We start from the raw sequence: 25,484 nt of genomic DNA on the forward strand, positions 1-25,484 counted from the left end.
TCGACTCGACACTTGTCAACGCTATTGAGATTCGTCCTCCCTCTCTCTCTCTCTCTCTCTCTCTCTCTCTCTCTCTCTCTCTCTCTCTCTCTCTGCTGTCACATTCTGTTTGGAAATGTCGGGGATACATGTTGCCTCTCCTCTTTTTCTCGCTCGCACGAATTTGCGCAGCGACGTTTATCTCGCCCATCCCCCTCCCCCTTTTCGATTTATTCGTTCACGATCCGCGCGTTTGATTGTTCGTACGTTCGTTCGTTCATCTATCCATCCAGCTATCTGCTCGTCAGAGTCTGATACTTTGTCGAATCGACGAATTCGCTCTCGTACCCCTATATATCCGTTCGTATTCACGATGCCAATGCATTGTCCTATTATTTTCCTTCGGCAAATTCTCCTCGCACGCTCCGTTTTCACGAAACCTCCTCCTTCTTCTCCTCCTCCTCCTCCTCTCTTATCTCTCTTTCTCTCGCACCGACTGATGTTCAGTCCCAAAGGTACGAATCTTGATTCGCGGCTTTTCCGAGAACGCGCCATTACGATATTATATTCTTACACGTGAATAAGCAGTTTGCTTATTAACGTAAGGATTTTTAGATAAAGGCAGATCTCGCGACGGACAGGTATCAGCGAAATATAGTCTAAGATATAAAGGATTTCTTTCAAATCTCCTTGTTTCGCGAAAAAAAAATCTCAAAATAGATTCTGCCCTCGTTATACAGAGTATACTTAATTAAAATATATTAAAAGATTAATTATAATATTAAAAGTGATTATTTTGGGCGGACAGCATTACAATATTGCAGCATATTCTTTAATGACTCTATGTTCAAAACAGGACGCTGTATTTGTAATAATGTACAAGTAATGGATTATTTAATGAAATAGAGCATTAATCTTACCAAGCTAACGTGAAAAATCCATTTAACGATAATCGGCAATATTTCTGTAACTTTTATAAAGTTACGAGAGCTGAAGGATGAGAAAAATGAAAGAAAGTTGGACGAAACACGCGAAAGATCAAAAGAAAATTTTGCGAAATTTAATCATTTATCGAGCGTTAACGTTAGTCTTTGAAAAATTTGTGCGACCTATAAAATATCTAGATAAAAATGGTTTCGAAACTGATATAAATATCTAATGGATCGTGTTTGTGAAAAAGCGCGACTTTTTCGCGCGGCGATTCCAGATGGCAAAACTGCTTTTTCGTCTCGCTCTCCATATATCGATGCTTTGTCAGGCTTCCCGGGAAATTATGCCTTTATGATCGTTGTATATATTTCTCGTGGATCGCAAGTGTTGCTACAATTTGTCGTTGTAAAGAGTTTTCAGAGCGACTTTAAATCGTTATGTTGCCCCGCGAGCGCAAGTTGAATTACGTTGCTTGGCAAAATCAACTTTCCGCGCTAGATTATCCCACTCTGTTCTATATTTCTTTCTTCAAAGGGAGACTCTTACTTTTGCTCAAGTCCATTTCTAACCGAGTTTCGTCGAGAGTACGCTCGGCTCTTTGCGTGCTGGCGAAAAGATCGCGCGTTGCGTGCGCGATCTTTTCGCGACAGGATACGGTCGTTTATAAAAAAAAAAAAAGGCATTAATCTCTATTGTGAAAGAATAAACAATTTAATATAAGTAGAACAAAAACGCGTAAAGAATGGCACGTTACTCCACCGCAGTCGCGCTTATCGATTTTCCAATCATTATTCTCTTAGCAGAAATTCGATAAACGTCTATCACTTATGGCAACGATATTAAATACCTTGGTAATTAAATCTCACGTTGAAAATCTATTCGATAAAAAAAATATTATCCGAGTATTTTCTCGGCATCAGCTAGACTTTCGATTATCTGGATAATCCCGTTGTCTGCCTTTTACAAGCGTTTTCGAATCGCGAAAATTTCGCGAATTTTTCACATCTTTATAAATCCCTTTAATTTTTAATCGCTTTAAAACCCCAAACCCATATTGATATCTGTGGTTGAAACGTAATAGGGGGGGGGGCAGAGGGGGAGGGGTAGGACCGAAATACTCCGTTGTACTCGGCGAGGTTTCTGCTTATGCCGCGATTATGCGAGTCGCGAGAAACGGGGTGGTGGATAGAACCTCGGCGCCAACCCCTATAATATATCTTATTGTCACGAGTATTGCCCTCCCTTTCCTCCATCTCCTCTCTTCGTTCCGTCTCTCCGGAATCGCCTTTCTCGTTATCGTCCCTTTGTAGTCTGACTCTATGGCTTTCCGCTTTTTTGTCAATTGCACGATGACGGATTTAAATTAAGATTCTCCCCCTTCTGTGCGAAAGCGTTTCCTTTGCTGAAACTTTCTCTCGTGACGAATGCTCAACCACGAGGAACAGTCGCATGTTGCGGCTCGATTCGCACAAATGGCACGCTCTCGTCTTGCTCTCGCCGAAAGTATAAACGACCAGCAGCATATTCTCCTATGAATGTAGACGTTCGTATTCCTAAGAGTATACGCATATATCTCACTTACCACATACGTGCGCATACTTCTATCTGTACCAATATTATCAACATTTCGCGCGCTCGTGCATTGTGAATGCACAACAAGAGTTGCACTTTATATCGTAGCGACTATGCAAAGATATCATCTCGACATCGCTGGTGCATCGAATACATGTATCAAGTAATATCGCTCTAACGGAAAAATTTTAATATCAAGTAAGTAGTGCTATAAGTAGTATTAATGTCTGAATAAAACAAAAAAAAGGAGAGAGAGAGAGAGAGAGAATCGACACATTTTTTTATCATGTGTTGTTGCCGAATAATAAAGACGCGTTTCAAATATATTAATTTAAAAGATTGAAATGCAATATTTAGCTTATATATATATATATATATATATATATGTTTATTAAAATCTTGTAAAAAAATTTCCTGAAAATTCTCTAATCACTCAAATATTTTTGTTCAAAATTCTAGATAAAAAGAATATTTTAAAGATTTTTTAGTGCTTTTTCAAAACTTTTGGAAATAAATTTTTTATTGCATGCGTTTTTCACTCCATGTTTTTCATGTTATTTAATACGAAAAAAATGCAGAGCCTCTTAAATTTCAAGTGCTAAATTTATAAATGCATTAAAAAAATTGAATATTTTTTTGTAAGATAAGTAATTTCTTACTTGCATAAACTTTTAATTTTTTTCATCACTAAAACTTGTAATAAAGAATATATACTGCATATTCAATATTTTGTTAAATATATATGAACAAATATAGATATGTATTTATAATATAATATTCACTTAGCTTGCCAAGGCTGTTTACAATATTACGAGAACAAAATTATCAAAGAAATAATTATTTGTAAAAATTCCCCGATAAAATTCCATGAGGAATCCCAATTTTTCCAAATACAAATACAAAAGAAATTTCTGAGACTTTCAAGCGTTTGCCATGTTTTTTTCAGAGAGTAGACATTCTCTATTAATAATTAGTTGTTCACACACACACACAGCGAAAGAGAAATATATTTGAAATCCAATAAGATTCGAAATATAAAAAAAATTTCTGAAAATGGTATTTTTCCAGGGAGTCACTTTGATATTATAATGAGTCATTCCCTATTATTAGTTCAGTAGTTGAGTGGAAGAACATATGCCGCGATGCGTCAGTTCGCGAAACCGCGGCGCAGATTCTGCGCGACACAGAACTCGAGGAGTATTGCAAACAATTTGCAGCGCGTGACGCTCGACTCGGCAGCGAATAACAAACTTTCGACAAATTAATGGCCCGATAGACGCGAAGCTATATCCCGTATAATCGATATTTACGGCCGCGTGAGCCGGCACAAATGAACAAAGCCGGCCGCGTATATCATCCGGGAACCAGAGTAATTAAGACAAGGCATAACGAATAATTCGTGCGACGTTTCGACAAGCGACGGCTTTGCTTCCGAGAGATGTACACGCGACGTGTCGTTCTTCATCGGTAACTTTATGCGCACACATATACATACATATACATATGTATTGGCGCGAGTAGCTACCGAGTGTGATCATATGTTGTTATATGTGAAACCAGAGACACGAGAGCGCGATTCGAATGATAAAAATGATAGTACTATTTTTATCCACGTGTTTGTGTATGTGACAGCATTTTAATTGACCGCTCGTTAATTCGAGTCATCACTCGGAAATGTTGTCTTGCCGGAATCTATCGTCAAAAAAGTCAATATTCCGAGTCCGCGAGACACCCTATACGGAGAGTGGCATAACGAGGTTACGCGCAATATGGTCTTGCGTAAATACGGCTTAGTCATGCAGGTAACAATCGTACCGATCTCTCGTAGGTGTTCGATCGTGTACACGCACGACACACACACGCACACACACAGCTTTACTCCAGCGCGCCAATTACGAAACTGTTAATACTGCATAATGCAAGATGTGGCGACACACAATCTGCCATAATAGATTTTTTTTTTTTTTTTTCCGAAATCCCAGGCAACCTTTCCTCTGAGAAAATTGCTTTCGTTCCAAGAGAGAATGATGATGAGACGGAAAAGAGAATTATGGGACAGATTTTAAATTTATAGTTATGGAAAAGTATGCTCGGGTATCTCGTACAGAGTGTTTCGTCAAGATTAGGCTGGCTATATATAGTCTTGTTCCTCTCATCGAGAGACAAACAAAAAAGTGTCTATAATGTATCGTTAAAAAGTTAATACCAAATTAAAATTAAAAGAATAAATTTTGATTAACATATGATATAAAAAAAAAAAAATCAAGTGCCTTTAAACAATAATTTAACGTAGTAGGCACTGCTTTGATTGCAATTTAGGACCTTATTACACGGAAAATACAGAGAATACTTTTTAACGAAGCATTTTAGAAACATGTTTTATAATATGATATAGAAACTTTTTTTATTTGCTTGATAAAGAAAAAACATGACTACGTGTAACCTACCTAGTCAACCTTTACAGAACACCCTGTATGTTTGGAGAGAGCGGAATTATAATTTCCTTTTTCAGATTTTTCAAACAATCCGCCAAGGTAGAATCTCTCTCGTCGAACTTGAAATTTCTCGAGATTAATCTCGAGAGGGAACATGTAGTACGCGTTAGTTTGAAGTCAAACCGCACAAAGTTCAAGTGACTCTATACTAGTCTGTGTAATATGAACGTCTCACTAGTGTCGACGCCCGAGTATGAATTTCCAAGATACATCGCAGCCATTTTAAGATAGGACGGCTCAATATTCCGAGCGATACTTTGCAATATTAAGAGGACATAGGATTAGCCAATTGGCGTAAGTAAAAGCGGTCGTGAGCATCGATCGTGGTGAGCTGCGGACAGAGCAATTTTCGACGCGGAGGCAATTTCTGCGACGTGTTATTCGGACGTGTACTGCGAAAAAGTTGTAGAAATCATTATCCTTGTGGCAGGCGATAAAGGAAGCGATCTACAAGAACGCGCAGATATAACTTCAGATAACGGACGTTTACGTGACTTACAGCGATCTTACGAGCGTTATCCGCTCTGCGAAAAAAGGAAGGTGAGTTTAATATCTTTGGCGTATTTAGCTTAAAGCACGAGAAGAGCTCGCATTATGCTTTATATTTTTCCGAGTCTGCATATACTTTTATGAGTTCTTTATAAGAAGAAGATTACGTTATAAATTACTTGTCTTATATGTATATTTGTAATATTATATATATTTTTATAAAAGAAAATATATATTATTTTAAATTTTTCTTAGTAGTAATATAATACAAATTATTAAAAAGAAATAAATAAATTTCTTGAAGCTTCTTAATTTCAAGATAATAAATTATATTTTAATACCCTATATCGTTTCTTTCTCCAAAAAATCTCCTGCGAAAATTAATTTACAGTCTATATATTTTAAACATTCGACTGTTTGTTCGACCGACGTGGAGAATGCGTTTTACTTGTTAATGGAAACCGTTTCGCTTCCAAAATTTGCCTGCGCCGCGTAGGAAGTGTAATCCAACACGTTGTCGAAGGAATGCCACGTGGTATCGTGTTTCGAGCACAATCCTACTGTGATTTACTGTCGCGCGGTTAAAACCGTTGGGCGACTGTTGAAACGTTTCCTACGTCGGGAGTTACCGTACCAGGCGATCGAAAATCACACGAGAAAAAGACGTAAAAAAAAAAAAATAAAAGAAAAAAAATCCAACGGGAATTAAACTATTGTTGAACGAAATCAGAACGGTTGCACCGAAACTTGTGCGTTTCATCAGTGTAATTAATTGTATTTTTCAAATCCGATAATTATTTTTTTAGACGTACGGTAAAAAAGATGTATAAAAAAAGCACGTAAACTCAAGTTTCATTTTCGAATGTTTTAATTTAACTCGACACAGAGAATGAATTAACCGTCGAATTTTGCGCACACACACACACATTCGGGACCCTTTGTAAATTTATCCCCTCAATAGCGCCGCCATCTAGGAGCCCGCGAAACGGCATCTCAGCCTCCGATGCAGACCCGCAATTCCGCGGCAGTTGGGTTGCGGTAAATCACGCGAGCAATAGAGAGAGAAGAAAAGAGAGAGAGAGAGAGAGAGACGAAGAGGGCAAACCGCGGGCGCTGTCTTTCAACTTCGGGGGGATGCACGGAAAGCCTCGGCGCATTCGGGAAATGTTGCCGCCACCGCGCCGTCGCGTCGGTCGCACTGCGTCAAGAATGCTTCGTGGCGGAACCCGCGAAGGGAGTCAATTAAACGCGATGCAAGAGAGAGGGAGAGAGAGAGAGAGAGAGAAAAAAAAAAAGAAACGCACTCGAACGAAATACGAAGACGCCGCAGGCACTTGGAGTTCACGTCGCGCCGACGCGACGTTAATAAGGAGGAAACGTGGCCGCACGCCTCGTGATGTATGGGCGAGGTGCTGTTTTACGGACAGATTTACGGTTCGGCGGACAAAAGGATGAGGAGAGAGGGAGGACGACGATGGGCACACGAGATGAGTGCCGTCCGCTCTCCTCGTCTTAAGAGAGCCGGTTTCTCCCGTTACTCTCTTGCGCAGACGAGACAAAGCAAAGACGCTTTGGCACTCCAACTCTCCTTGCCAGATGTCGGTGCGACTGTCACGTCTCGCCGTGCAATCGACGTAATCTACATGTACGCGTCTCGTCTAAAGTGGGAAAAGATGTTTCGTCACTTTACACTCGAGCTTACATTACGAGAAAACAATGTGAAAAAGATGCTTTCGTAAAGCCAGCGGGAATGTTTCTTTTTTCATCCTTTGAATATTTGTTTTCATATTTTTGATCAAAAGACAATATAATAAGTGGAGAGAAATATAATCTTACTAATTTATAATTAATTTAATTATATATTTTATTACATTAATTTTATACATCTTATTAATTCAATATTGATTATTATAATGTCTTTTAAAAATGAAGATTTAATCAATTTATTTTTCGTAATAAATTTTGCTAAATATATAGAAATAAATAAAAATACACTCTCTATTGCAATAAATTGAAAACAGTTTTTATAACGTAATTATGTAAACGTAAATAGCTAGAAATCTCTCGGAATGATTACCTTTGTACGTTTCATCTTATTTACCATACGCATACAGGAATTCTCTCCCGATGAAAACCATATTCGCACCGAAATTTCGAGAGCGCCTGCTTCGCATATATGTATGTATGTAGCAAAGTTACTCGAAATTCTCATAGTCATTTCCCGCACCGATGGAAGCGGGGCACCGATGAATTTTCCGCTAGGAAGATTATTCTCGCCTGCAGGCGACCGGTTTCGACGACGCGATATCGCGAGAAGCGCAAACATAAGGAATGATCGACGACGACGACGACGACGACGACGACGACGACGATAATTCGACGAAAGAACTTTCGAATATTTAAAATATCACATGTATAAGACATATATATAGTTGAATAAGCGTTTAAAATACACACGTGAGAGCAAGTATAAGCTCAGGGAAAACAAATTAGCGTTATCTCGCGACTGCGATCGAAATGAAAAATTATGTACACGATATTGGTGCGCGCGCGACCTTCGCCTACCACGCTGCTCGCGTGCACGAAGAGTCTAGAAAATTATCGCTCGTGAATCTGTCGCGCAAAATCGTAATCGTGTTGCACAGTTTGCTCGTCGCATTAATTGCATTAAATCATTATCGGATATTTGGGCGGGAAAAGGCGAGGGGCGAGTGTGTAAACCGCTAACCAAAAATATGTACACTAATTCCGCGTAATGCCTCGTTATTAGATAATAATAATTCCCAACAGTAATATGCGGTAATACAAATTGATGATAACAGCGATTATAGTTTTCCAGTGATTTCTATATGATATATGGACAAATTATTTGTCGCCCAGAATATCCTCCTGCCGGTATCAATCCTCAAGATATTTACGAAATTATTATTCCCGTTTGTGTACAATAAATATATCACGAATAACGCCAGAGAGATATTCCGTGAAATTTTGTAATTTTGACGAACGTTTTGTAATTTAATCGCAGCGTGGAAAATCTCTATACATGTATAACTTAAATAATTTTACTTGTAATTTGATAAGACTGCAGAGATGCTCCTTGTTATTTCGGGCATATACACATCCGTAGTATTGAGAGGGAAAAATCCAAGATTCCGTTATCGAAATTAAAGTCGGAGCTTCTGGTACGTCTCTTACGTAACACATTGGAGTTTTGTAAACCTCATTAACGCGCGATGGTTTTGTCGGTACTGATACATCGGCGATAAATCGTGGCGAGTCTGGCAGCAACGAGCGTAATCGCGAGGCGAGGAAAGTCGAGCGCGCGGGTCTCGTGCGATCTCGATCAGCGATTACGCTCCGGTTTAAGCTCGTTTACGTACGCACGGGACGGATAAGCGATTGCCCGGGCCGGGCACGGCAATTTTTTTGCATTAATATGCCCCGGTAATGAATGCACGCGATATGTACATACGTACATACGTACGTATATATATATATATGTATATATATGTATATATATGTATGTGTACCTTTTTTCTTTTTTTCATCCGAGAGACGTCGCCTCGCATGCGGCACGCGACGAATTAATGTCGGGGTTGGCTACGTACATACATATATGTGGGTGCGTATATATATTGCGAATCCGCTCCGGATTAATACTACTCGTCGCCGTTCCTGAATCCTTACATTTCGGCGGTTTATGCGGTCCTCTATAAATTAGTTCGCCACGGAATTATTGGACCAACCGCGACCGATACGGGGATCGTTAACGATTAGGGTTAATCTCGCGACCTGCCAGATATTGCATGCTACGATATACAATATATACATATACATATATATATATATATATATATATATATACATATACATATATATATATATATATATATATATATGTGTGTGTATATATACATTTGCGTGTGTATATTATGTGAAAAGTTGCAGTTTTCACTTGTTCTACTATGAATATTACGAGTCAGTGGAAAAAAATTCAAGTTTGGCGTAAAAGTTTTAATTTTCTCCATCATAAGAGAATAAAAAGACCAAGATGCGATGGATCTTAATTGGATTTTACGTCAGGCTTCTTTGTGAACTTTGCTTGTACTTTGTAAAGTGAGAGAGAGTTTATATCAATATATTCTGCACTTTTAACAACTCGTATAACATTTGCGTATATTTTATATTCGCGCGGTAGCTTTATCGAGGAAATGTAACATGTATTGTGTTGAGGTATTAAGTTAATCTTTTAATAAAAAAAAAAAAAAAAAAAAAGGAAGAAAAAACAATAATAAGTAAATCTAATAACTGTCTCGTCGATCGCCAACGCGAGTGCAACAATACGTGCCACGCGATGCAGGATGCCGTGTGTGTCGCAACATCCTGTATTAATCGCGAAACGTGCCGATCGGCCTCTAATGCGAGGCCAAAGAGCCGCGAAACGAGCACAAACGAACAAACGTCGGCATATTGCGCATAGTAAATACCGAAAGGCATGTTATTCCGTCGATGTTATCGATGTCGCCAACAGAAATCGTCATTTTATACGCCAGTGTTTCTCAACTCGTATTTGTTTCAAATTCATGTCGCTTGAAAGCGGAAGAACTGAACAAATCAACCATACACGTCTCTAAAAAAATTAATAAATCTAATAGCACTTTTGGTGCAATGCAATAATTAATTTGCGAATTAAAAATTTGTCCTGTAGAATAAAAATTTTTATCGTCATGAATTTTTGTGTCGTACAATTGAGATTGTAGTACGGTTACTGTAAAAAAAGTTAATTCGATATAAGATAATATTTTGAGATTACATTATACTCTCCAAGGCAAATGTATTTATTTTAACACAAATTAATTATAAATTTTTATTTTAAAAGTACTTTACGCAATTAAATTCATGAATCTCGAAATGTATTAGAGTCATTAACTTTTGATGTAGCTAATTTATCCAGTTTCTCCTCGGAAAAGATATAACGTAAATAAATTCTTTTTTTGTTTAACTGACATAGGTATTATCAATCGTATATGCGTGCGTGTGTGCGTAAAATTTTACAGGCCACGTATGTATTCACTTGAAAAAGAGCCTGGGGTAAAATTTACATTAATTATTTCTGCATTAAACGTTAATGGAACGCGGAAGGTTGTAAACTACATATAATCGCGGGACATTTTATAGAGAGCGCTCGATAAAATGCCTTTCTTTATCGCGTGTGTGCCTTTATTTAAAACGCTAGTATACTCTCGCGCGAAGGAATGATACGATAAATAAAGGAGGGAAGAATATCGAAATTCCCTCCTTGCGGATTTTATTGTAAAGCCTCTCTCGTGCCGACCTCCTTGTTATCTCGGCGTAATGTGACCGCGCCTTTAGGTGTTTCTTCGCGTGGAAAATATATATAGGGAATTTTTCTCGTACGACTGTGTGTCGTCTTAAAGGTAAACTCTCTTCGCTTCGATAATACCTCGATGCCTCTCTCTCTCTCTCGTTTCGCGTTTTCTACCCGCACGTATTCACCCCCGCAATACATACATACGTACTCACGTCGAGAGACGCGTGTGCCTTGCTACTAATGGATTTTAGTTATTTAGAAAACTCGGTTTATAAGACCTGGGTTAGGTTTGCATTGCTACTTGTTCGGACGTAAACTGCAACGGGAGAGGAGTGCACGTGAAACTTTACGTGACTAGTGCCGATTCGGGCTCACCGGCATAATGCACGGTTCTTCAGAGGTGTTGCCTCTGCGGTATTAACAAACATGTTCTCTCGCACGTTCGTGCACCATCTAACTTCCTTCCCGTGGTAATAAACATGAAGGGTTTCACTCCCTCCCCCCCCCCTCCCCCAGTGGCATTAAACGGCCACTTAAAGGGAACTATTCTTAATCTAAATATCTAGTTTGAACGCATTACAGTACGTATTACATTGTTGTAAAATGCACGCACCATTTTCTACGCGCTTTCACTCTCCGCCTAATATTATATATATTCTAAATATGAGTAAATGTGATTAATTTGAAATACGTATTATTTCAATTATTGTATTTCCTACCTGTATAAAATGGATGTAAAACAATTACAGGAATCTAAAGTATTAATATCGCTGAAATATTCAAAGAGGCATTATAATATTATACGACACGAAATGATTTGATATTATATATAATGCACAGTATGAGAAATTAAAACTATATTACATTACATATATGCGTTATATATATTATAGGAGAGAATATTTTTAACGAAAAATTGTGTAAAAATGAAAAAAATGAACTTCAAAGTATGTATACATATAGCCCAATTTTTACTTGTCTAGCCTATACCATGAATTTTAGATTAATTGAAATTAATTTTTTGTTTAGTAAAAACTTTACAAAAGATTTTTCTCAATTTTCAACGTTTTATCGTTAACTAATCTCGTGACCCGCAAAAATATCATATTTATATCTTCAAATCAATTAACTATTTTCATATACAACTATTAATATTTCAATTTGATAATCAGTGTCAAATTACTTTTAGTCGAAACCAAATTTATCTCGAAACTGATTAATTTAACACATATCATATATACATATATATTCACCAGAGTGTAGAAAATTAATTTTTTTTTTTTTTTATTAAATCCTTTTAGTTATTTATAAAAAGTTGCCAAATAAATTTTCAATTTTATAATTTAAAAATTTAATATGTTTCGATGTTATAATCCCAACGTCGACCCAATCTCTCTCTCTCTCTCTCTCTCTCTCTCTCTCTCTGTCCCATTACATATGCGTCTCTGCTTTTGCGACACCCAGTATATACACGCCCAACAGCGCCCGCGGGCAGGACATAACAAAGCGAAACGCGTTAATGTATGTGGCATAGCAATAACAATACGTCGTGCGCGCGCCCAACAGTCGAACCTTATTTCATCGCATCGAATATCATCGCCGTAGGCATTCTTGCACCGCGTGCGACCGCGCGAATATTGGCTCTCGTATATATGTATGCACGTCCGTGCAATATGACGGTGAGAATTGCAGTCATAACGCACATGCGAAAAACGTGAGTCCACTTCAACCCAAGAAGCATATCCGCCGACCAAACGTTTGCCCTTCTCTCTTCTTTTTTTTTTTCCTCTCGATTTCAAACAGGATCATGCACTACTCATCCGGCTCTCGAGTTTGACGCGCCAGATGGTAATACAAAGGAAGACGTATAGATTGTCATAGCAAGTCGCCTGCTTTCTATCAATCATAGATGAGTCATTTCGTGATGACGTTGGGATTAACAATTTCTTAGAAATATTTTATATTAAGATAAAAAGATAAGAGAGAAAAGAGAAAAAGAAAAGATGAGAAGAAGAGTTTGGTGAATAAAAAATATCTATACATATATAATTAGAGAAAAATCTTTTTTAAATTATATTGAAAAAAACTCGTTATCAAACACAGAAATGATATTTTAATTATTTAATATTTAATATTTGCTTTCTCGTTTAACGCAATAATGAAAAAATATGAAAATGCGTGACAAAGATATTTAATATCCAATCTTTTTAAATACGTATGCATTACGATATCATATACAGAAAACGCAAAAGGTTACCGGAGTACTCAACACACACTGACTATTTGACAAAAAGCCCGTCGCTTCTTTCTCGTTACAGCTGTAACGCGTATATTGAAATATGTCCATTCGATACATCGCGGTGTTCGACCTTTTGCGATACGATCTCGTACGAAACATACGGTAAAAGTCGGAAAAACTGACGTATACGAGACCGTTCATCCTCTCTGGTACCGGTTATCGAAGCATGCGAGCAATGTGCGAAATGATTTGAAAAAATGGGTCGGCAATTTTTTATTTTCCATTATACACAGTGAAAACGGTAGCCGTATACGAAAACGTATACATATATATATATATAGGGCGGACGAAATAATGCTCCCTACGTGCGTGCGCGTTTACCTCCGACAAATGCGCTCTCGCCCCGACATCCATTTCGTTTCCTACCCTCCTCTCTCTCTCTCTCTCTCTCTCTTTCTTCGTCCGGTAATATAAAGAATTAATTCCTCGACCGTTTCTCCGCTTTTCAAGGAATAGAAGAACGGCTACGGGGCCGGCTATATCGGTGCAAACGTGCTGCAACGGAAATATTTGACCCGCGGCGGAATCGGTAAGGAAGCGCAAGGAATGGAATACGCACGGAATGGAGAACTGCAGTAATGTGAAAGCGGACACGGAATACCGAAAATTCGCAACGCGAATAATCTCACCCGAAACGTGAGTAATATAATACAGTTTCCGCGAAGAAAAGAAATTAGTAATTCAAATTAAAACTTATACATATTTTACTAATTTCTTAATTTTTTACATACTTTAATTAACACAATCATTGTTTCCTATCTAATAAAACAGCAATATATAATCATTTTATAATTTTATTTTAATATTATATACCTAATACTCATCGCAAGAATATAATAATAATTATCTTGATTTTATTATAATCATTTTTTCATTTGAATATATTTGTCTATCCAAAGATTTTTTCTTTATTAAATTTTTTCTTAATTAAATTATTTTTGAATAACAAGAAATATATTTTTCTTGGTAGAAAATTATATTAAATGTTTTTCGAATAAAGCAATTTGTATTCGCTTAATGCTATCTAATCTCTTTTCAAGATTTACATATCGAGAATAAAGCAAATTTTTAAACAAGAATAGCTTTATTTCTGTGCGGTTTTGCAACATACATATTTCTCTCTCATCAACGTCCGTTGTCAATTCTTAATTCCGCGATTGACCAAGATTATATTTATCTCCGTACTATAAACAGAATTATAGAGAGAAATCTTTCATTAATGTAAACAGTTACGTTTCGGGCAAAATTGCAACAGTTTGATTAGAAGTAATCTTTCCCCATTTCGTTAAAAGAGAGTCTCTTTAGATTGTCTTGAAATTAAAATTCCATTAAAGTGAAATCTAATAAAAATACCCGCGGGTATTTCTATACTAACGCCGAGAGAGAGAGAGAGAGAGAGAGAGAGAGAGAGAGAGAGAGAGAGAGAGAGAGAGAGAGAGAGAGAGAGAGAGAGAGAGAGAGAGAGAGAGAGAGAGAGAGAGAGAGCGAGAGAGAGATTGGAAATGAAGACAGATAAAGCAATAAAGAGACGATACTTAATATAATCGCCACGTGTGGCAAGTAAATAATTTTTGATCCGAGGCGCATAACTCAAGGTTAGCTTGGCGCGACGACAAGAAATAAGGGGTCGTTTACGAAGGCCATTAATCGCTTATGTTTCTCGCGCGAGGAGAGAAGAAGTATGTCGGCACCCTCCTGTGTGCCATTAACATCGCGTCGCGCTCGTAATCTTCTTTTCGTAATGCAACAACGGAGAGAGGTAACGGCGCTTTCGCACCTGCGTTGCAGCTTGCATTTCTTTTAACGCGCGCTCCAGGAAGCGTCGTCGAAATTTATCGAGTGGACAGACAGCTTAGAAGCTCTCAGCTCCCCGGCTCTTCGGGAGGAAAAACAGCGGCCAATAAGAGCCGGGAAATTTATTAGGGCTGCCGCAAAGACGTCGATCGATTACTCGTGCCACTTTACTTTAAATAAACGATTGTCGACCGTAAATATAGCCGCACCGATCTTCTTGTAACTGAGCTATCCTGTAACCAAATACCGTTTTTTGAATCTCTATCTTTCCCCCTCCCCCCTTTTTTTTCCTTTTAATCAACCGTTGTAGCTCTCCTGTGTGAGACACATTTTATCGGATAAAATTTATACTCGACGGATATTTTTAAACAGCATCTCAGACGTGTTATTTTGAAAAGATACAAATTGCGCTACGTAAATCAACGTGTGCGTGACCGTCGTGATTAAATCTATCGTATCTCTTACGAGATGCGCCCGGCAAACGCACTCGAGACGCAACGCTCTTTCACCTACGCAATTAAATGTATCATCGTTGTTAAGAAGGAACATCGCGATTCCCAATTCCCAGCTGCTCTGGCCTATTAGCGGTTAATTACTTTCCGATAATTCCGCGGGGCGATAACATTCGGCGCGAATCGCTCCGGATCTTCGTGGGAAGCGGTCGTTCGTGGATAACGACGATTAGAAAACGCGGCATCGTTAACGCGATTTTCCAGAGCCGCGAGCCACGACGAGTCGAATCAAGAGAGAAAGAGAGAAAGAGAGAGGGGAGAGGAGGGGAGGGGAAAAAGCCGCCACTCCATCCCTCGATCTGTACAACATAATGGACTTGTATAACTGTACCGATGCAATGCGCCCTCTCACCTAATTAAGATACCTAATTAAGATGCCCCCTGTCCAATTAAAATAATTCTGTAGTGAATCGAGCAACAAAAGTGACTTTAATTTCGATCTATTTTGTTTTTTTATCGTTTTGCGATTGATTGGTAGATGGAGTAGGCAACGTGTAACCTTGCGCGCATATGCAAATTTTCCCTCCCTCTCTCTCTCTCTCTCTCTCTCTCTCTCTCTCTCTCTCTCTTTCCCCTTCCTCCCTTTTGTCTCCTCTCGTTCTTGCACCAACGCCGTTCACCGACGACTGTTTAGATTGCCGCATGGCTCGACATGCCACAAAGGACCGATCTGTGATACTATCGGTGAACTATCATCTTGCATCGACGGTGCATCTGCATTTCTGGCACCCGCAAACATCGTACGTCGCGAGCAAACTTTACCCCTCATCCTTCACATGCGATGGTTGCCATCAATAATTGTTAAATAAGACTTTACAAGCTTGAAAGCTTCGTCGTTTCCCTTTTGATGCGTTGCTTGATATTTTAGTTTTAAGAATTTTATTCAAAGATTTGATCTATATATATATTTATACATTTGATATTGCGATAGCCTACATCTTGCGTCTTTCATGTATATTTGAATATGAATAAAGTGAAACTGACTGAGAAAGCAGCTTAAAGATCCCAAGAGAGAAAGACGCTCGTCTGAGAGTTAAGAACATCGATGCAACATTAACATGCCATTTCGCATCGAGATGTAATATCGATGAACATGTCGATAAAAAGTAATATTTGAAAGATTTGTCAAGACATCTAACCATATCGAAATTTTTATTCGCGAAGGAGTAAAGTAAATTCAAAAAAAAAAGAGGAAAACGAGGAAAAAGCTGATAAATTATCACACGGTACATCTTTTTTTTTTTTCTTTCCAAAATAACCTCGTAACATTTTTTCTTTGTACTTTAATTACATAATTATTCCATGTTAATCAAAACTTTAATTTATATATTATTAAAGCGAAATTATTATTATTACTCTCAGTCGCGTTGGATCACAGGAGTGATTGTGATTGTAATGGCTTGCTAGTATTCTTGAAGCAGTCTTCCATGAAGCTGCTCTTTGTAAGATCAGGTTCGACGCGCGATCACGTACCCGTGACTCGTCTTTGTATTATGTACTTTTTTTCACCTGATGATATGGGCGAAATATCTCTGCAATAAATGAAAGTCTTTCTTTCACATCTATCACATCTTTAGAATGGAATCGCTTGCGCGAATATTTTTAAAATATTGCCTGCAGCACCGCAGATTCCAAAACCTCTCGATCTTATGTCAATCTAGGCATTATATCGTGAGGCCATGTAGGAAGATAAGAGACAGTAGAAACTTTGTGAAAAAAGCAAACTTTCATCTCGATATTTCTATACCATACATTTTTTTAATCGATCAGCTGATCTAATTATATGTATACTAATTTTGTGTATTATTTTGCCTACGATTTTCACACGTCTAACCTAATCTCTTTTCTGTATAATTTGCCGTCATCTCATTTTGTTTTCATTGATTGTACGACAGAAACTTGATGCTAATCGTTTTAATGGACGATATAAGAACGCTTAAGCGAGAAAGGGTGCTGTCGTTAACGTCCTCTCAGTTGGAGATCGCGACCCGTCAACTATATTGACACGTTCTTCGACCCCTTTAATATAAACAGAAATTAAAGATTCTCGTGAGAGAAACTACGTTTAGAGAAAAATAATACATTATAATACATGTCGAAGAAACATCCGAAGCAGGAAAGACGCAGCATCTCTCGACGCAACAAAGCATCGAGTGTTTCAACATTTTCAATGCAATCGGAATTTGCAGCCCACGCAGATACATACGCGAATCCGGTTTCCATTCCTCACCCCTTCGCCCCCCCCCCCTCTCTCTCTCTCTCTCTCTCCCTCTTTGATCCAACGAACATGTTGCATCGCCGCCGCAGAATTATCAATTTATTCGATATATTTATACGAGGAGAGGCGGCTCCGACCCCGATTCACCTCGGCTTGTGAATCGTTCATTAATTAACTACCATCCTACCTGTTTCGACGGAATTAGTTTTTAATCATAGCGTCCAACGTTCGTTAGGAAAACACGATAACAAGGACCAGAGTGTGTATATACTCACCGGTGCAGAGAAGCAATAGGTTCATTATCGCGATCTGCGTGCGGCGGTTGATCCTCGGCTTTCTATCCATGATTACAGGAGACGGAGTTTATACAGAGACGGGAGAGAGAAACTTCACACGAGAAAGGATAGTAATTTCACACGTGTTTCACACTCGTCCGCTGATGGTCGCCTCTTCCTTGTATTCCGAAACTCTCACCGAAGATGGCAATCAAATAATATACGCATCGTCACTGTGATATATATATATATATATGTATATGTATATATATATATATATATATATAAATATCACTTTGGTTGGGTGTGTATTTATTTATATTCTCACAGGTGATCACACAACACGCGCGCACTTTAAATGACATTCACTGCACGGGTTGTTGCACTAAAAAGCGGCGGCGAGAGAAACGCTCGTTCCACCATTCTTCTTCAACGTGCTCGTTTGCAAAATCCAAGATTCATCACCACCACTGCTCTCCGATCGTCGTCGTCGGTCGCTACCGTCCGGATCTGTCAGTCGTCCTGGAACGGATACTCGCCGGCGGTTTTGCGTTAGCGACGACGCTCCGGCCCGACGAATACATCAGGCGAAAATGACGACGCGCGCGATCATCGTTTCAAACGAGAGACGAGAAATTCCATCCACGTATGAGACTTACGTATATATGCGTGCACCGCGTACACCTGACGATATTAATGCTTGCCTGCGGTAGCGGTGATTTAAATCGAGATTCTTCCCTCCTTTTTTTTTTTTTTCCTCGTCTTGGAAATTGTATTAATTTTTTTTAATTTTCTTATCACTGTTTTAAACGAGACAACGACGGAAAAACCGATCGAATTCCCTCTTCATTCCCTCTCGCGAGAGGGGGAAACGGATGAAAGAGAGCCTCGTAAAAAAGCAGAGTCTGGCGCGAAAGCAAAAGCCCGTCGCTCGCACGCGTCCAACCGTCGACAACCGCCAGTGCGTCTCTCGACAGTCGCACAGCAACTGAGCCTGCGATCTCATCGCGCCTTTGCTGCCCCCACTTTGCGATTCTCGCGCCCTTTCTCCTCCTCCTTCCCTCGCTGTCGCCCCCTCCACGGCCCACTTGAGCCGCCACGCACAGTGTGCCCGCGTTCGTACTACAACCGACTGTAGAACAGCGTCGGTGGTGGTGGTGGTGGTGGTGGTGGTGGTGGTGGTGGTGGTGGTAGTGGTGGTGGTGATGGTGATGGTGGTGGAAGCGGCAGCGGCGACGACGACGACGACGACGACGACGACGGCGAACGAAGACGGTGGTGGTAACCGGCCAGAGCCGGATGCACATCTGCAGGTGCAAGAGACGCTAATTCGAGGTTCGTCCGTGAGAGAGAATTTGCAGGATCTCTGAAATCGCGATGCCTCTTTGTATGTTGCAGAAATCAACGAACGAGTGCGAATGGAGAACGAACGTTTCGTTCGAAAAATTAACAATTTAATTAATGCTCACATCGCGATAACAATCTTCCTCCGATAGCGATAAATAATATATTACGCTGCAAAAATATTCCACAGAACGTTATTATCGTACGTAAAGAAGTTTCCCTATTCTCTATCTTATTTAGCATTATTCAGCATGTCGTATTTTCATTATGGCACGAAATGGCTTTAAATAAGGCTAAGTTTCTAAATATGGTTCCCGTTGCATATATGGTCCCTCTTGAGATATATACCGCAAGTAAAGTACTTGGACGACACTAGGAACTACTTCAACTCACTGGTAATAGTGCATTCTGGTTATGTGAAGAGGGTGCATTACGTTTTGCTCTCTTGAAACAACGAATTTAATGAAGGCGGTAAATTTTTATAAGGGCCTTATGTATATCATTGCTTATACGCTTTTTACGAGATAAAACGTGTTTTTTAAGAGATACAACGGTGTCGAGCGAATCTAAGATTATATAACTGTTATTATATGTATATTACAAAAATAGGAGGAAAAGGAATATTTACAATTAGACACACACACATACACACACACACACACACATACACATGTCAAAGTGAAGAAAAAAAATTATAATCATTTTGGTTACATATATTCCGAAATTTTTCCTCTTAAAGAAATGCTCCGCGCGCTTCGTGCAGTATAAAATTATAACATCAATCACGAGAAAAAGAGAGAGAGAGAGAAAGAGATATGTGCTACTACAATTTAATTTTACTGAATTTATAACCGATACATATGATATATGAGCAATATATGTACGTCTGTAGATAAAAATTGCAATAGATCCGATGAAAATTTTTACTAAACATACTTTCAATTAAAAAATATCCTTTTAAATAACCGCGTATTACAGAAAATTGTATCAAGAACACAGCTAGCAGTGATGACGTCTACATTTAGACAAGCTAATTTTGGCGGAAGGTAATTTTGCCGAAATTTACATAATTCTCTAATTTAACCCTGTTAATCGGTACCCATATGACTGTACACGTGGGGACTAAACGAGTTTAATTATTTTAATTATACTTGAGAGAATTTTCCGGCCAATTTTTATGTTACAGGATATATATATATATATATATATAAAAACTGAATATAACATAAGGATAAATTTACATTTTTATGTTTCTTATATATTATAACTTCCCGTCTTCCATCAATATAAATATCTCTCTCATTTTCTTCATTTTTCCTCTTCGTTTTTCCTTGTAATTAAAACTATTATAATTATTACAATCTAAAACTAAATAAATATTCAATTACTATAAATAAATACTTCAAAGTAAATATTTAGAATTCGATAGGATTTAAATAAACTCCATCGATTTTTTTTCTTTATCTCCTTCTCTCTTGACGAATGAAATTCATTCGGGGAGAAATCTGTCTTGTGCTCGGGGCATTAATACGGGACGAGCCAACCCTGTCGACGATGGCACAATAGTGGGGAAGACCATGCGGCGGGGCGGAAGGGACAGAAGGGTGTCGGCGCGAACGTTGGGCCCTAGTGTGAGGGTAGAGGAGCGACGAGGACAAGGGTGAGAGGTGCACGACGGCAGTTTGCCCCCACCGATCTCTCTACGGCAGGTGGTTCTTTCTCCCGCGGGCTCTCCACTCGAGGGACCACCAAGCATTTCGGGCAGGCCGACCGCCTGTGTACCGTCACGGAACGACGTCGAGAAACCTGCTGCGAGAGCGCGGCTGCACCCCGGATTGAAGGGCGCGTGAATTTTTTTAATGGATCGCGCCCGTAATAACGCGAGACTTTCTCTCTCTTTGATAGAACGCGAGTTAGTCGGACGAGGCTTACATTTATACATCCTATCGTCCCCTTTGCACATCCGTTATTCACAAAAAATATTCGTGAAATTACAACATTCCCTCCTTCTGATTTTTTAAATCGTAAAACTCTTTTATCCCTAATATAGTTTGCCTCCAAAAAGGGCGATTAATGTTTTTCTCGCGTGGAGTTTATTTCGATATCTATAAAATATGCCGAGTAGAAAATACCCTACAACTGTGAAATATATATATATATCGATACGGCAAAATGGTGATACTTTGATATCAGTATCGTGGTGTCGTTAGCATTTTTGCGTGTCCAGTTGCGATATGATAGATATCGCGAGAATTTGAAAGAGAGTTTTATAAACATACATATATCGGGCCGTTTGCCAATTCTGTACATTAATCTCTCGCTTTTTTCCCTGCCTTTTAAATAAAAAGCGTCTCTTTATGGAAGACTCAACTGGTGTGATTTGCATAGATTCGCAATTTACAGGAAAGATAGCGCCAATGCCGAGATCGCTGGTTTAGGGGTCACACAAAATGGGTTCTTTGCGCGCGCACACACACACACACAAATTCTAATATGTGTAGGTGTATATATAATATCGTATTTGTATCGCAGCTTATTTCGTTGTCGATTGTAGCTGTGGAATTCGGAGGTGCGCGATAGCATAAATTAGCGTTTGATGCACTGGGGGTCTCGCCCCAACGGGTTGGTAAATGATAAACCGCGTCGCGGAGATTAAAACTGTATTTTGCATTGGCTGGGCGACGCATCATACGATGTCGATCATGATGGCCCAGTTGCAGTGGCCGCGCGGCCATGTAAATTAAACTTGGATCCGATAAATTTCGACGTGTCGAAACAATCTTAATGGGCAAATAATGATGATGACGATGGCCGATAAAAATAACGTTTTATCGTTTATACACGACGGAGGGGATACAAAATTGTTATCCTCAAAACTATACGCTCTCTCTGCGCATACTCTGAAAAAAATACTATTCTCGACATGTAAATCTTGAAATGAGATTATATAGCGTTAAGCAAATACAAATTACTTGTTGGAAGACATTTAATATAATTTTCTACCAAGAAAATTATATTAAATGTCTTATTATTTTTAAAAATAATAATAATTTTCATAGACTAGAGAAAAAAATGTTGGATGGACAATTAGTATATTGTTCAAACCAAAAAAATTATAATATTGTTGGAGTTCATGATTTGTATCAAATTTTCTAGAGATTATATGTTGTATATATGAAACAATAATCGCGTTAACTGAAGTAGACAAGTTTGAATTTGATTCTAATTGGATACTATCATTTCTTTCTGCACATGAAACGCATAGATTACTTAGTTCGAGCTGTAAAATATAGCCACGAGCTAGGGCAAGACCGACATGTGTGACAATCTCATTTTACGTCGCACCACGTCCTACTGGAATGCCTGGAGGAATGCAGAGGACGCGTTTATTACGTAACAGCACATTTATTAGGATCGTACACGACGAAGCGCGCGTTGTCGTTGTCGTTGTCGTTGTCGTTGTCGTCGCTTCTCAAGTTGATCACCGTTGGAGGAGACCGGCAAACTTCAATCTTTCAAGCTTACAAACGAGTTCTTATTTGTCTTTAGCGAACAAAGGCGAGCATGTAATTTCGCCTCCGAGACGAGGCCAAGATAGCGGCCAAAGATCATCCATTTCGCATCGCCGTAGAAATTTGTATTTCGTTAGAGAAACACAAGCTGGCAGACTGGGCACGCCCTTTCGGCCAAACATTCGAGATGTTCAGCTGCCCTTCTGCTACCTGGTCAGCCAGCCAGCCAGCCAGCCAGCCAGCCAGCCTTGAATTCTTAGATGTGATGCTTGCCTGCTTCTCTGTCGTGATCATCTTTACTTTCATCTCGCAAACGTTGGAAGATGAAAGGGCTCTGGCAACATATGCAAGCTCCACATGTCGCGGTAAAGAATCAAGATCATGTTCAACCTCGACATGGACCGGCATGCGGTGTCCATAAATATGAGTAAAGTATCACGTAATATTGGCGACAATGCGTATATATTGGTAACATTATCGCCGACAAATATTTGCTCCGGCTGTCGCCGTTGGACAAACATCAAAGAAAATGTTGTCGAAAGATGTCAGAGACTCTCGACTGCGACTACAATAGAATATTTTTGAAAACTTTCATATTTTAGCACACTTTTCCCATTATTTTAAAGCGATCGTAACAAAGTCCGTTGACTTGGCTGAAAACAGTGTCAAAACTGACGCGCTCGCGCGCAACTTTATATTTTCACCCTTCTATTGTAAGTTTATTTCTGTATAATATTTCCCTAATTTTTTAATTTCATTAACAAGTTTTATGAGTATTAGATATTCTCCGGGAAAAAAATGACATCGAAAGCTCAATGTTTCGTTACTAATAGCGCGAATTCGATATGAAAACATGGGATATTCTTGGCAACGAAATTTATCTCCGAAATGTTGCCAGCAATTATGTCAGCTATGTTGCGGTATCGTAAACGCGGCTTGAGACCTGTATATTTTTATTTACAGCTTCGTTCGCGCTCTCGACAGTCTCGCCCGTTTCCGAGAGGAGACATCATTTTTAACAAAACTTTTATGAAATGAAACGCGTTCTCCCATGACGACTCGTGCGCGCGCGGTTACAAGTCTGGAAAAATGGTCGATCAATCCTGAATAAATAATTATCTTGGTTGTTTCCGCCAAATAACGAATTCGATTAATCAATGATAAAATATGCATCGTATCGTAATAATCATTCGTATATTATTAATTTGATCAATTAATTAACAAACCGAATTCGTTCAACTCGCGCTAGTAATACGATATATCAAATGCGATGTCGCGCATCGATTTTTTTTAAACCAAAGCAAAGTAAATTTTCAGTAAATGTAAGTCCTCAATCCTGCATCCATTAGCGAAGTATCACGCTAGCGCGTTAATTATAAAATTCCAATAATTAACATTTTTAATTTTTAACTATCTTGTAATTAAAGATGGTTAATTTTTTTATTATATAAATAATTTCTGGTGCCCAATAATATTAATGATATCTATAGTAATGAAATTTAATCACATCGTTGCTTATACTAGAAGCTCTCTTATTTAGATCAATATATAAGATACTATTTTTAATGGAAAAATTTTACGTAAAAGAGCTTCATTTTTAAGTATTTAAAAGTTATTTTAAATTTTACACATTGCTCTAGATTCAAATCGATCTAATAAAAAATGAAATTATTCCAGAGAGGGAGAGGGAGAGAGAGAGAGAGAGAGAGAGAGAGAGAGAGAGAGAGAGAGAGAGAGAGAGAGAGAGAGAGAAGCGATGGTTTCAAGTTGTCGTGATCAACGGCCGATAATTATCCGCGTACATAGAAAGTCAATCGCGACCGATTATGCGCGCATCGGCGCGTAACGCAGTGCGTGCGTGCGTGCGTGCGTGCGTGCGTGCGTGCGTTCGTTGGTTCGTTCGTTTGCTCGTTTAGCGTGACAATGCTCGCGACCGACCCGATTTTCGGCTTCCGAAACGACACGAATGAGTTGATCCGCTGATTCGAGGTAGCAGAGCGAGAGCGCGCGTATCCGAGGGGGTCGATGGAGATCGCACGCCGATGCAGAAATTCAGCCTCGTTGCAATTCGCTCAAATTGAGCCGTCCAATTTGTTCGGATTGTCATGCTAAAACGGGTCGTCGGATGCGGCGAAAGAACGGGCGAGAAGAGGAGGAGAAAGAAGGGCGCTCCATCCGTCGTAGTCTTGCCATTGTTATTGGAATCGCGTTCGCAGATGTTACATTCGCAAAACGTATGCGTTTACGACCCACGTTCCCGTATCTCACCCTCTCGCGGTGACCGAGATATACGGAAGGCGAGACGCGCGGGAGTTAATACACGTCGTGGAAGTTAGTTCGCGTCCAAGTGTCCGACTATACTTACTCTGATAAAGAAAGTTTCATACAGCGTGCTTTCATTCAACGATAATTATGCAATGCGCCATATTTCAGAGTGTCTATTTTTAGAAAAAGAAAGATAAATCATAGAGAACCTGGATTTATCAAGATTTTTTTATGCCTAGAAAAATCAGATAATTATCTCTGTTTATGTATTCAATGTCCCAATAGAATATAAAATAGTAAATATTTTTATACCGTAATTTTTAGTATATTTTTTTTCGGTAAAAAAATGTTACGCAGATGAAAAATATTTATCTTACAAAAGCTTTTTTTTTTTTTTTTTTTTTTGGAATAAATTGTCAAATCTAACACTTGAGTGACTTGTTCTTCGTTTGAGTGACCAAAATTAGA

General features: G+C 38.9%; 1 protein-coding gene and 1 long non-coding RNA gene across 4 annotated transcripts in view; one reads left to right on the forward strand and one right to left on the reverse strand.

Annotated features, from left to right (window-relative positions):
- The window catches only part of Ed (hemicentin protein echinoid), a 201,537-nt gene that overhangs the window by 8,569 nt on the left and 167,484 nt on the right, over positions 1-25,484 (reverse strand). Inside the window, exon 1 of one of the 3 annotated variants that reach the window (XM_072901224.1) lies at positions 17,896-19,017. The exons of 1 other annotated variant lie outside the window; for it this stretch is intronic. In XM_072901224.1, coding sequence (XP_072757325.1) covers positions 17,896-17,965 — 70 coding nt within the window. In that variant the 5' untranslated portion in view covers positions 17,966-19,017. Of the gene's footprint in view, positions 1-17,895; positions 19,018-25,484 lie in introns of those variants that run through there. One more of the 3 variants, XM_072901223.1, reaches the window with a different exon arrangement.
- On the forward strand, positions 3,213-24,251 carry LOC140670567 (uncharacterized). The gene is made up of 3 exons (XR_012047587.1): positions 3,213-5,516; positions 13,547-13,732; positions 22,505-24,251. It is a non-coding gene; the product is annotated as an uncharacterized lncRNA (long non-coding RNA).

Source organism: Anoplolepis gracilipes, chromosome 10 (assembly GCF_047496725.1).
Source record: "Anoplolepis gracilipes chromosome 10, ASM4749672v1, whole genome shotgun sequence".
Classification (NCBI taxonomy): domain Eukaryota; kingdom Metazoa; phylum Arthropoda; class Insecta; order Hymenoptera; family Formicidae; genus Anoplolepis; species Anoplolepis gracilipes.